Below are 13,533 nucleotides of genomic sequence, written 5' to 3' on the forward strand. Positions count from 1 at the left end.
GGACAGGCGGCATGAGGATTGAATCTCCCTCACCACTGCCATCCGACGGCCACCATGGACCCAGCATCAGACAGACATAAGAAGTGGGAATGAGGAAGGCAGGAAGAGAAAGAGAGATTATGATGCGGTAGGTGGCGTGGTGGGTGGGAAGAGAACTTCCTGTGTACCCCACCAGTTTTTTTTCCCCAGGGGTACACATTCAAAGTCAAGTCATCCTGGATAGAATACCATGCAGATAGTAATAACCCTTGCTATCCTTATTTTATATTTTTCTAGATAAATGAACTGAGCCATGTTCAAATCCACTGTTATGTTGATGCCAGAATGACTTCCAAAGCCTATTCAAAAATAAAGGGGACAATCACCTTTTTAACAAGTAAGTGCAAGTATGACCTTTTCATAAGACATTAGATGGCTCGCTAGAGTACAAGTTTTGTGAATTTCTGTAATCACATAATTTTTCAATGGGTGGGAGTAAAGTTTTGCTGGATGAAGTTAATCCTGTGATAAAACATAACAATCTGTCATTTTTAGAGAAGCAACAGCAGGCTCCCTCTGGGATAAATATCCTTTGCCCATATGGCATATTGTTCCTCTCCTGAATACTTATACGTTGAAAGTGATATTCTCATTATAATTCAAATTTTTGAAGCTGTAAAATTGCTGGATTTTTTATTCAGTTATGAACCTCTGCATCTTGTACACAGAACTTTGAAATGATGATTTATGAAACAGCAATGACTCCATCATAGAACAATTAAAGACCCGAAGGTACATTTTCATAAGGCACAATTTAGATGCCATGTTGGGATTGAGAACATTTGTTCCTTCATTTGAATGTCGTTTTAGACATCATTATGAAGCCCCTATATATATGTTAGGTGGCTCCATTGAGAGCTAGAAATGCAATGAATAGAGAGACTTGGCCCCTGCCCTCAAGGCGGCTCAGAGTACAAACAACTGACCACACCTAGCACAAACTGCTTATAGTCAGTGTGCAAAGTATGATAAGGAAGTTGTGCATATGTATAAATCTTATATGCGTGGTCCTCATTCCTGGGAACAAAAAAGAGGGAAACAGTTCTGGAATGATTAGGGTGAACCTCAAATCACTCCCATGTGAGGATCATTATGAAATTTTTTTGAGACAGAGTCTTGCTCTGTTGTCAGGTCTGGTGCCTACCAGTGGCGAAATTATATCTCACTGCAGTCTCAATTCCTGCAGCTCTCCGCAGTCCCTCCTTCCTGAGCCTTCCTAGTAGCTGGGACTACATGGTGCAGGGTTACCATGCCCAGCTGATTTTTTAAAAAATTGTGAAGACAGGTCTTCACTCTGCAGTCTCAAACTTCTGGGCTCAAGCAGTCCTCCTTCCTGAGCCTTCCGAGTAGCTGGGACTATAGGTGCAGGTTACCATGCCCAGCTGATTTTTTAAAAAACTTCTTGTAAAGACAGGGGTCTCACTGTGTTCCCCAGACTAGCCTCAAACTCCTGGTCTCAAGTAATCCTTCCACCTCAGTCTCCCAAAGTGATGGGATTACAAATGAGCGGTGTAAGCCACCGTGCCAGGCCAATTATGAAATTTCTTCAGGGAGCCATTGTCCTTATGTGAAGCTGATGTGTTGGTTTTTCTCATAACAGTGTTTAGAGGCTGACTTTGAGGGAATTTTCTCTATGCAAATTTAGAATGTGGCATTTATATAAAATAAGCCTTTTAGGGGGGTGAGGGAGTGGCCCTGCTTTCCTCGGCAGTAGCTGAGAGGGAACATGGGGGCCGTGCTGGTGGCTTGCTCCGCTACCTCTTCCTAACTCACTGTCCTGCTGCTGTGCTGTTCTTTCACTGCTCCTCCTGCCTGGCCCCTTCCTTCCCCACCTCTTGTTCTTTGAGGAATGGCTGCAGTGTGTGGCCAGGATTTAAAGAGATCACATAGTCCAAGCTTGCCTGTGACAAAGGAGACAGACAGACAGCCGTCTAGCCCCCCATGTCTCCTGGATCTTCCTGCGGGTTGTACCTGGTTCTAGGAAGCACACCTGTCCCTTTGGTAGACAGTGAACTCCGAACCTTTCTTTGGTTACCTGTGGAACTCAGTGGTGGCAGATGTCTGATTGACTCTCTCTGAGCTTTATTCCACGCTGTGACTGTTTCAGAGAAAACATGCCGAGCCATTTCAAGTTTAAGGAATACTGCCCGATGGTCTTCCGTAACCTGCGGGAGAGGTTTGGAATTGATGATCAAGATTTCCAGGTGAGTTGCTTTTGTAACATTTGCTTCCAGTAGGAAATGGGTTTTGCCATGCCTTTTGCTCTATAAATTAGGATCTATATTTTTGTCAATAAAATTATATAATAGTAATTTTCATTTTGTGTAATAAGTTGTTAATGTTCATGCTGAAGTAAAGTGTTCTCCTGATTGGGGACCTCTATACATATGATATTGGTATAAAAGTCAGTAGGAAAATATATTACTGTTCTTTGGAAGGAGACTGAGCATGTGAGGGTTTTATAGAATACTCTCATTTCCAGGTGGAAAGGTTCTGCTAGCAGAGCCGCCTGTTAATTTCTGCTGTCAGACATGTCAGTAGCCTGTGTGAGTGTGCATGCTTTCTATCTTTGTAGAGGCCACTTAGGACTCTCAGGAATCTTTATCTTGCTGATTTGCTGCTTTTCAAGTTGGTCAGACTCTTGCCACAGCATTTTTGTCAAAGGGCACCCTTTGTGCACTGCAGTGCTGGACTGTGAAATGACCATAGCACTGTGGTCAGCACCAGGAACGCAGCATCCTGGGTGTGTCCTGTGGTGCGTCTTCCTCTTCATCTTGGTTCCCACCACGTAAAAATGTGCACTGCTGCTCTCCTCCCCACCCTGGCCTGGTCCTTCATTCTAACTTTTGAACATCTGTTTTAACTCTTTAAATAACTGTTGAGCCATGATCATTTTTTTCTAAGAAAGGATTTGACATTGGTTACCCAAGTTTCATATAGTGAGCCAGATTCGTAAATGGCTAAGGATTTTTTTAAAAGCGGAAATCTAAGGGACAGGTTGAACATCCCCATCAGAAAATCTGAAATCCAAAATGCTTCAAAATCGGATATTTTCTAATCAACATGATGCCACAAATGGAAAATTCCACAGTTACGTGCTCAACACAGCCTTCGTTTCATGTACACAATTATTTAAAATATTGTATAGAATTACCTTCAGGCTATGTGTATAAGGTGTATATGAAATAGATAAATTTTGTGTTTAGATTTGGGTCCCATCCCTGAGATACCTCATTATCTATGCAGATATTCTGAAATCTGAAAAAATCTGAAATACTACCGGCTCCAGGCATTTCAGATAAGGGATGCTCAACATATACTGACATAAGTCCCTTCAAATCTAGTCCTAATTTGCCCTCAATTTAAGATCTGAATTCATCCTGCATTAAGTGACATATTGCCACCTTGGGTGACTACGAATTGAGTGCTGATACAGCTTATCCTGTGTTTTCCTCTGAAGAATAGGGTCCCTGAGGCAAACTGAGATAGTTAGCACACTTCGCTAAAGATCTGTGCTCCCACTGCCCTCTCTGTACCATTGCCGCAAATTTCCAGGAATTTCTCACATGTTTGCTGAGGCATGAGAGAGGCTGCCATGTTTGGAGAAAGCAGTGCTGACCAGGCTGCCAGTGACACTGTCTCACGATAGCCTGAGGTTGTGGTTTGCATGGAGGTCCAGACCCTGAGCTTGAGGCTCTGTGTACACAGAAGAGCTGAGGGCTGGCTAGTGGGACAGGAAGGATGTGGTTGCTCATTTGCTATTAAAACTGCATGGGAGCCGACACTCCTGTTAGGGCATTTCCTTTTTTTTTTCTTGAGACAAGGTCTTGCTCTGTTGCCTAGGCTGGAGTACAGTTGTGTGATCATAACTCACTGCAGCCTCAAACTGCTGGGCTCAAGTGATCCTCCCACCTCAGCCTCCAGAGTAGCTAGGACTACAGGTATGCACCACTATGCCCAGCTAATTATTATTATTATTTTTTTTTTGTAGAGATGGCGTCTCACTATGTTACCCAGGCTTCTCTCCAACTCCTGGCCTCAAGCCATCCTCCCAGAGCATGAGCCAGTGCACCTGGCCTTGGGGCTTAATTTTTAAGAGAGAACTTAGATCACGATTATGGACTTGAAGTTTACTGCTGTAAAAATAATTAGCTTTTAACAGATAGTTATTAGAATAGTAAAAAGCATTTCTCTGAAATTAAAATTAATAATTCTGTATCATTTCAGAATCATTACTAAATTTAAAGAGGCCACATGAAAATGAACTAGGTGCTTTTTTTTTTTAAAGGAATTAACAGCAGATACCTTCAGTGTCTTAAGAAAATCTCCTCTGCCTTAAAAGCTGAATACCAGTGTATTCCTCCTTCTGTCCACATCCTTTTTTTGTTTGGCTGGGTGTTGTTTTAGTAAAACAATTTCACTGGCATTTCACAGAAACTGACTTTTGAGGGCCCATGCATCTTGTCTTGTTAGATATCTCAAAGTATTATTGAAATGAAGTCTTTCTATTTCTTGTCATAATCAACTCTGTCAAATGAGATCCAAAATGAACCCATTATGTTCTGAGTTCTGCACTGCAGCAAAGAAAAGTAGTTTTTAAAATTTCCTCAAATGACCAATTTAGTTGCTGAAATGCAAAGACATGAAGTGGTTTTTCTTCCCTTTTTTTCACCCTACAAAGAAAACTACGTAAGTTGATACTGAAGTCAGTGCAAATTGCTGAGTACAAACTTTGAAGGGAAATTAGGCAAGTGGAGGATGATTCACAAGTAACTAATTGGCAAGTCCGTTAAACTCTTCACATGAGAGCTCCCTGTTGGGGAGAGTGGTATGAGTGTGATTAATCATTCGAACACTCCTCCTTTCCTTAGCTCTGCCTGCTGCTTTTGGCATTTAAATTGCTGCTTTCTCTTTGGCAACTGTATTTCTATTTTAAAAAAAAACTGTATGCGCCCTTCTATAAAAAAAGAAGAAGAGGAAAAGTGTGTGTTCAGTCACTTGAGTACTCCAGAGGTATACTTTTCTTCCCTCCTCAGTCCTGTATTTCTTTCCCAGTGTCTGTACCTCCTAAAATTCTTCAGCAGGGTCAGGGACCCTGAGTTCCAACTGAAAACAGGATCATAAATCTGGGGCTGTATCCCAGTCTATTGGCTACTTGGCTTGGAAGAAAGGAGGGCAATTGCGACAGCTCTGGCTCCAGGGTCACCTTGCAGGCCCCTGTGTACTGCAGGGATTCAGGCAGAAGACGGGCGGGGGCCAGGACCTGGGACTCCAGCTGCCTGGCACATTGTTACTGCCCAGACAGTTCAATCCTCATGCCCCGTCCAAGTAACAGGTATCTTTTGGCACATGTGATACCAAATGACTAAAAGCAACCTTGGTTTCCTCTCCCGGAGCTTGCTAATGTGCCTTTGCTGAGTAGAGTCTCCCACCGGCCGCCTCTGTCACTCCTGGGTGCTGGTTACTGAAGACTGCGTATATCAGAAAAAACCAACTCTTTTTCTGAGCTTATCAGTGTGAGCTGCTTTTTGAGTACTCTTTCCCAACTGACTTGGAAAGTAGCATCAGTGACCTAGGCTCTCATGGTGTTTTGGAGGACACTGGATAGCAAAAGGAGACCAGGCATTGCCTGCTGTGTTTATTTTTCCAAACTGCTTGCATTTTGGACAAGCGACTCTAAATCATTGTGGTGATTAGGGGCTCCATCATCTGGTTTATTTTGTATTCAGACCTTTCCATTCAGCTGAGTGGGTAAATGGTCCCGACTTGTCTTGTTTGTGTGACCACCTTTTGCTACACCTGAAAACGTAGGTATTGGTCCGTGGAGACCACTCTGTTTAAAGTAGAACATAGTTAAGTAACCTATGCAATTGACCCCTACTGGTGAACTTAAACTTCTTAAAAAGTTTTTAAGATAAATGAAAAGGGTAATGAAATGGAAAATGAAAACATTCCTGCTTTCTCAGTAAACATTTGTATCTTTCCTCTGGTTTTGATTTCTGGAATATCTTTAAAAATGACTTTTCCTTGTTGTTAAAGACAAATTCAAAGAACAGTTCTAGAATATTCATTGGTAATAGCAGTACCATGTAACATATATATGTAAACCTCTGTGTGTGTGTGCGCGTGCTCGTGCACGTGTGTAACCAGTGCTTCTAGATTCAGAACTTTTTCCAATTCATTAGGGCATTTTTAAATTGCATGATTGGTTTGTAATGTGCTCAGGGTTGATTCAGTGTTGAATCAGGGTTCTGATCATTGTTTGACCAGCATGATATCCATCGTCATACTTTAAAGGTGTGTTTCAGGATGAATGCTGCCTGGGAGGCCTCTTCTGTGCAGTTCTATGTCTACCATTACCTCTGCATCCTTAATCCCTGATCACCCTTAGGTCTGGGATTTCGTGCATAATTATCAAATCAAAGTATTTATTTGTACCTACCACACGTCAGGCTCTGTGCTAGACGTTTTAGGGAGTGCAGAGAGAAGAAAGAAAGGTGAAGCATCACTTTCCCTAAAAACTATTATGTACCAGATTCTATATTAGATGCTAACGAGATTTGCAGAAACCCAGCATCTTGATTTGTAATGTTCTTCATGAAAATCTGCACCCCTCTTTCTAGTCTCTTATGCTTATTTGATTGTCTCTTATGCTCAGACCCAGAGAGACTGGAAACAGAGGGTACAGATTTTCATGAAGAACATTAAACAGCCCTGGGAAGTCAAATAGAGGCTTCAGTTACATTTAGTAGCTGCCAGAGAGGGTTGCCTCCCAGAAACCAAAAAGTTATGCAGGAGGGAGCTGATGCTGTTAAACCTAAATAGACCGCACATTTGAAAGTGAGGCCTCTTGTTCACTGTGGAGGATAATATCAGGTTTACTTTTCCCCTACTGTGTCTCCTGAATTAGAATCCCTCATTATTCACATCGGATGCCCTTTCTTCTTTGTGTTTGTAACAGAGAATTCTAATTTTAAAATAATTAATTTTAAGAGCTAACATTTTAAACTTTTGATGTTCTTATTTCGAGTTTAGAAATAAAATTCTAAAGTCTTAAGACCTTCAGTGTATACTAAACTTGAAGTGGGGTAGCAGGAATTCTGCCTTAATCTCTAGAATATCAAGTCTACCCTTTGAAACTTTCACTTGTAGATTTCTCACTTTGACTTTAAACTGCCTGAGGGCAGGAGCAGTGTTTGTGTTTCCTGGCTGCCTGTCCCCGGTTTAGCACAATGCTCAGCTCAGCAGACACTTAAGAAATGTTTGCAGTCAGGGCGGTGACCACACCTATAATCCCAGCTACTCAGGTGGTCAGTGCAGGAGGATCTCTTGAGCCCAGGAGTTCGAGACCAGCCTGGACAACATAGTGAGACACCATCTCTAAAAATATGAAAAATAAATAAGTAAATACTTCCACTTACTTGTGGAAGAAAGTGAGTGAGGGCTAATGGGGACTTTGAAGAGAATTGAACCCTCTGGGCCCAAGCAGAAGGCAGGAGAGCCTATGGAATGTGAAGGTATTTGGATGGTGGCAGAATGGTGGGAAATAAAGATGTTAAAATAGCAAGAGACACAAAGACACCAGGGACACTGGGTCGATTCTGCTGCCAGCGAGCAGCCCTGTGGGTTTTGCTCGGGGGAATGGCAATGTCATGAAATCTGTGTTGTCTGTTCTTTTTTCTTTTTCTTTCTTCTTCTTTTTTTTTTTTTTTTTTTGAGACAGAGTTTCACTCTGTTGCCCAGACTGGAGTACAGTGGCACAGTCTCGGCTCACTGCAGCCTCCCAACTCCTGGGCTCAATCAATCCTGCCACTTCAGCCCCCTGAGTACCTGGGACTACAGGTAAGTGCCACTATGCCCAGCTAATTTTTGTATTTTTTTTTTTTTTTTTTTTTTTTTTTTTTTTTTTGTAGACTCAAGGTTTTGCCATGTTGCCCAGGCTGGTCTCGAACTCCTGGGCTCAAGCGATCCACCCACCTTAGCCTCCCAAAGTACTGGGATTACAGGTGTGAGCCACTGCACCCAGCCGAGGTCTGTATTTTCTAAAGATAACTGCATTGTAATTTATAGAATGCATAGAAGGGAGATAAGAAAATCAGGAGGCTGTGAAATCCCAGTGAGCCAAGCCTCTGTCACCCACTGTGTAAAGCATGGAGCAGCATCAAAAGACATTGAGAGAAGTAAACTCACGGGTTCGGTGTCCAGTGGCAAAGGACGAGAGCCACAGAGGCAGTGGGACCTGAGAGGCTGAGCGAGCAGGGATGCGGGTCACGGAGGGAGGGAAGTTTGGGGTTGCAGGTGGATAGAAAGGAAGATACAGTTGAGTTTTTGACCTGTTGACTGGCCCTGGTGGTGGGATACCCAGTGAGGTTTGTGGCCTGCATTGGGCATCCTGGGTCACAACTCTGGATGAGATCAGGAGCAGAGGTCCAGCTGTGGGAGGATTGGCACAGACGTGCTTGTGGGGCTCCTCCTTGGTCCAACTCTTAACCCTCAAACTACGCCATCACCCCCGTGCTTGCTCCTCGAATGCCCAAGCACTCTCATTCCTTCATCACCAGTTGTTGCCTGTTGGGTTTGCTCCGTTTGTCCTCACAGGTTGGCTGCCCTGGAAGGCAACTCCCGCTCAAAGATGCACAGAGGCTGAGACCCAAGGGAGGCCCCTCTCTGATTGGACAACCTCTTGATAGACTGGGGGAAGCTCCCTCACAGCCCATCAGGGTCATCAGGCATTTCTTGCACTGTTTCAGGTCCTTTTTATGAGCTGAGCAAATTACTGTTCCTACCACCACCTGCCCCCACCTGGGACCCCAGGCTTCCTGTTAGCCTGTGTTTCCTGCCTCAGACCTGCTTTGGGTTTTGCCTTGTGGCTTTTGACAGAGATCTGACAGCCAGTCATCCTTGCCACTGGTTGCTTCTCTCCAGGTTAAATGCTGTGTTTACCGTGAGCCTTGGGGACAGGTCCCTGGTATTTTAATCACCGTCAAACAGCAACCTGAGATTTTAACAGATGATCTCATGGCACTCTGTGAAGTTTCTGCAACTCTGCTGCTTTCTCTGTTGGTCATTGCCTTTCATTTTTATTTTTTTTTCTGATAAGTTGTTTCATTATTGATAAGTGTTAAATTGCACTGTGTCTTGCTCCCTTCTATAATGAAAGCTATTCTTTGCTTGAGATCACAGCTTAGACTTTCTTTGAAATTCCCCAAGAGCTTAACACAGGGCTTTGAACACAGTGGGCATTTAATAAATCCTTGATGATGATGTTCAAGTTCACACGTTGGTCTTTAACTCTCTGGTGAGGTCAGAGGACCATCTGTGCTCACTCAGGTATGTCAGCCGCAGACCCAGAAAGCAGCCTTCTCCAGGCAAGTTGCTCCTGTCTCTTGGGCTGTGTGATTCGAGGCATGTAATCATAATCCTGCGCTGTCAGCAGGGCAGTGATTGGTTTCCAGGTTTCAAGTCCATGAAACAGGTAGCCAGGTTGGGGAAAAGAATATTTCCAGGAAGTTAGAAGGCCTGGTTGAGTCTTGGATCTTCAGTGACTGATGCTGTGACCGTGAGACACTCACTCACCCCGGGTGGGTCTCAGTTTCCTCATCCGTAACATGAGGAGTGGGACACAGTGCTCTCTGAGGCCCCCTAGCTGTCAGGTCTCTGAATCTATTACTGTGCCACCATGAGGAGATGGCTATCACGTGAGTTCTTCTGCACGGTATTGACATGTTCCCATATACGAGGGTGGCTTTACACATTTGAGCATGGCAAAGTTTAAATGGCCCCTCCTTCAACTAAAAATAAAGACTTTTCATACATGATTTTTAGCAGAATGTATACAAACGACTATCAAAATGGAAAAAAAAAAACAAAAATTATACAAGACTTACGTGATTAGTTCAAGAGAATTAGATATGTAAAATGTTTGGTTGTTGAAAAAATACAGGGAAAAGTAACTGTTATTAAATGAGGACACTTTTATGAGAGAGATAAAAGATTGGCAGTAAGAATGAGCTAATTAAATTGACATTTATGTTTCCTTCCCCCTTCTGGGGGCTCCACTAATCCTAGATCTCCGACTGCGGAAATAAACATCTTCAACACAGACGTTTAGAGGAAGGGGGAAAGGACAGCATCATTAATCCTTTTCTTAAGGGAAAGGACAATAAATTTCCAGTTATAAATATAAAAAGGCATTAAAGAGGGAGCTTCATCTCTCATTACCTTCCTTTATTTGCTGTAGAGAGGACTGAGCACCAGAGCTTCAAACACAGCTTTTGAGGTCTGAGCTAGGATAGTGTAAGATAGGAAAGGTATTTGGCTATGGGAAAAGTACATTTATTCACCAAGTTGCACAATAGGCAAAAATGAAGTAAATTGTCATACTCTTACCTGCCCTGCACCACACAGCTTTGCCCTAGAACTTGAATGTTTGTCCAACTGTCCGTTTTCCTTTGGCTCCCTGACTATGCTAGGAACAAACTTAGAAGAAACATTTGTTGGCTGTGATGTGTCCACTGCAATTGTGTATGCATGCTGGCCTGAGTAGAGAGCACTTGCCAGGTCACCTCACTCATCCAGAGACAGCCCGGGGGCTGCGGCTGGCACAGTGCATCACCTCATGGTGGATGACTGTGTCTAGGGCACTTGCAAGATCAGTGTTGGGACCAATCACAAACACCTGTGTACTGTATGGTTACATCCATGTGAAATGTCCAGAATTGGCAGATATATAGACACAAAGATCAGAGGCCTCTCTAGGCTGGGAGATAGGGGAAGGCATGGGAGTGATTGCAGATAGGTTCAGCATTTGTTTTTGGAGTCATGAAAATGCTCTAAAAATGATTGTGATCATGGTGGCATGATTTGGTGAAAACATTAAAAACTATTGAATTGTATACTTTAAATAGGTGAGTCATATGGTATGTGAGTCATATCTCAACGAAGAAGAATGCTCAGAGTTTGAAACTAGCTTAATTTATTCAATAAGAGACATTTTTTCCTAAAAGGTTGAAACCAGTTTAATTTATTCAATAAGAGACAGATTTTCCCAAAGTTGATTTTGGCTGTTCTTCTTTTGGGATGGGTTATGGTATCAGTATTTTTACTTAGAACAGGTGACTTTAAATCATTTCATAATTTGTAATATGAAACTATCAAATATATAGAAGAAAAGGAATAGCCAATGAAGAAAGTGAATTTTTGCAGTTTGTGCATGTTTATTAGATTTTTTCCCATAAACTAATAGTAAATCATCTTCCATTTCCTAAGTCTCTACAAACTGACAGCAGAATAATAATTAGAAGAATGAGCAGGAAGCTTAGAGACCATTAAGTCCAGCTGTCTTTCTTTGCAGATAATCAGATAACAGAGTAAGGGATGTAGGAAGGGTGAGTTGGAGGGAGGACTCAAAGCCCTGACTTCAGCCCATTGCTGTTGAGATGGATCACCCTAACACTCAGGCTGCTTCCTGGGTCCATTCTGTTTTGTCGTCGTCTATGTCCTTTGTCCACCTCTGGTTTGAGAGGTCCCAGGGAAGTGAGCAGGGGCCAGCAATAGAAGGAAGACCTTGTGGGCTGGGAATTTTCAATCTGAAACTTTCTTGTGAAATTTTAAATTCTCCTTTTAACATGTAGGTTATTATTGAAGCCTTTAGGAAATAACTTATTATCACTTTTGATAGTGACTGATAGGTGCAGAATCCCCAGTTTTGTCTGTTTGTTTGTATTTTTTAACAGAGTCTCTATCAACTAGGCTGGAGTGCAGTGGTGCATTCATGGCTCACTGCAGCCTTGAATTCCTCAGCTCAAGTGATCCTCCAACCTCAGCCTTCCTTGTAGCTAGAACTACAGGCACACACCACCATATCCGGCTAATTTTTAAATACTATGTAGACACAGAGTCTTACTACGTTGTCCAGGCTGGTCCCAAACTCCTGGCCTCAAGTGATCCTCCCACCTCAGTCTCCCAAAGTGCTAGGATTACAGGCATAAGCCACTGCGCCCAGCCCCCAATTTTGAATTTAAATAAATTGTAGACCATATAACTCTCCAAGTGTGTCCATGACAAGGAATTTGTTTTTTAATGAGAGTAGATCTCTCCAAAGCCTGGGTGGATTTCATTGGGTAATTTTATTTGGCTGCTTTCTCATGAAGACAGGTAGATAAGGGTAAATGTTCCAGAAAGTGAATATTTTACTTTGGAGATGAACAGGACTGAACCAACCCTCTAAAGGGTGTTTTTAAGGCCTTAGGTAGGATCAGCTTCATCTCAGATTTGTCCTTTTAAATTAGGTGATTGAGAAGACAAATAATTTTTCTAAATGGTGCCTTCTGCTAGGCCTTCTTTTTTCCATGTAGAGCTGGTCTTAACTTGTAAATTTCATCCTAATTTCTTTTTTTCCTGTTCTCTTTTTTTTTTTTAATCCTCCCAGCTTAGTAATATACAGAGTACATATAGAGTATCAAGTAACCCAGAATTCAGCACTCCCAGTATAAAAGATTGCTCCTTTCAACTTTGGCATTGTTTGTGACGAAAATCCATGCAGTTTTAAGCAGAAAAAGTGGATGGGACATTTCTTACAAAGGCAGAAACCAGTGACAGGAGGAAAACAAGAACCTCCAACAATTCTCAGACCACATAAACTAATTTAAATAGACATGATGCAGTGTGCCACATGGTCAGAAATGTCCCGACCTGCAGGACAGTCGAACAGACCCTGGAAGGGGGAGTGGGAATGGAGGAGACAAGAAAACACGAGAAATGGAGACAAGACAAATAGCCTGATCAAGTCTCGTTATATAGGCTGGCAGAGGAAGAGGTTGGGCCAGGGCGGCGACGGGGGACCGGATTTTCTCAAATTACAATTGCGCATGCGCCGTGAGTTTGTAATTTTCCCGGGCGAGGGATCGCGCCTGCGCCATAGGCTGCATATCTTCCTGGGCGGGAAAAATGTTTGCGCGCGCGCGGGAAAGGTTTGTAATGAAGAACCCGGAAATGTGCCATCTTGTCTCCGCTTTGTGGAGATCAAGCAACAGAGGTCGGCTAATTCCGGGCCTCATGGCTCCGGACAGGTCCCCCTTTTTTTATATATAATTATGGCTAGAAGATTGTCCCTCGGGAACTGCGCCTGTCTTAGGTTGGAGTAATGCATCTCATCACTGGTACCCGTCATGGGACTAGGCAGTAGCTTATGACGGCCCTCCTGTCTTAGGATAGTGAGAGATGATACTCTCTTACCCGTCACTAGCTGTCCAGTTCAGCGCATAGGGAAGGTGGTCATAATGGGTGTGAGTATGAACCACCGCGATCTTCTTGTTCTAGGCGATGATAATGGACCTGTATAGGCTTCGCTTGGATAGCCTCGACTTGTTGCTTAATGAATGTCATGAGCTTATTGAAGACCAAAGGTCCTACAGAGAGTAAGAGCAATAGGCAAAGCAGGGGGCCCAGGAATGGCATAAGATAGGGAAGGAGTCCATGGAACCCAGTCCAAAA

The 13,533-nt window shown here is 43.0% G+C and overlaps 1 protein-coding gene across 3 annotated transcripts in view; it reads left to right on the plus strand.

Moving 5' to 3' along the window:
* Positions 1-276: 276 nt before the first annotated feature.
* PIP4K2A (phosphatidylinositol-5-phosphate 4-kinase type 2 alpha) overlaps positions 277-13,533 on the plus strand; it is a 74,387-nt gene continuing 61,130 nt past the window's right edge. For all 3 annotated transcript variants that reach the window (XM_017867449.1, XM_017867450.1, XM_017867451.1), the window contains exons 1-2: positions 277-376; positions 2,147-2,243. In XM_017867449.1, the coding sequence (XP_017722938.1) occupies positions 2,154-2,243 (90 nt within the window). In that variant the 5' untranslated portion in view covers positions 277-376; positions 2,147-2,153. The remainder of the gene's footprint in view (positions 377-2,146; positions 2,244-13,533) is intronic.

This window comes from Rhinopithecus bieti, unplaced genomic scaffold, assembly GCF_001698545.2.
Source record: "Rhinopithecus bieti isolate Rb0 unplaced genomic scaffold, ASM169854v2 scaffold_3041, whole genome shotgun sequence".
Lineage (NCBI taxonomy): Eukaryota > Metazoa > Chordata > Mammalia > Primates > Cercopithecidae > Rhinopithecus > Rhinopithecus bieti.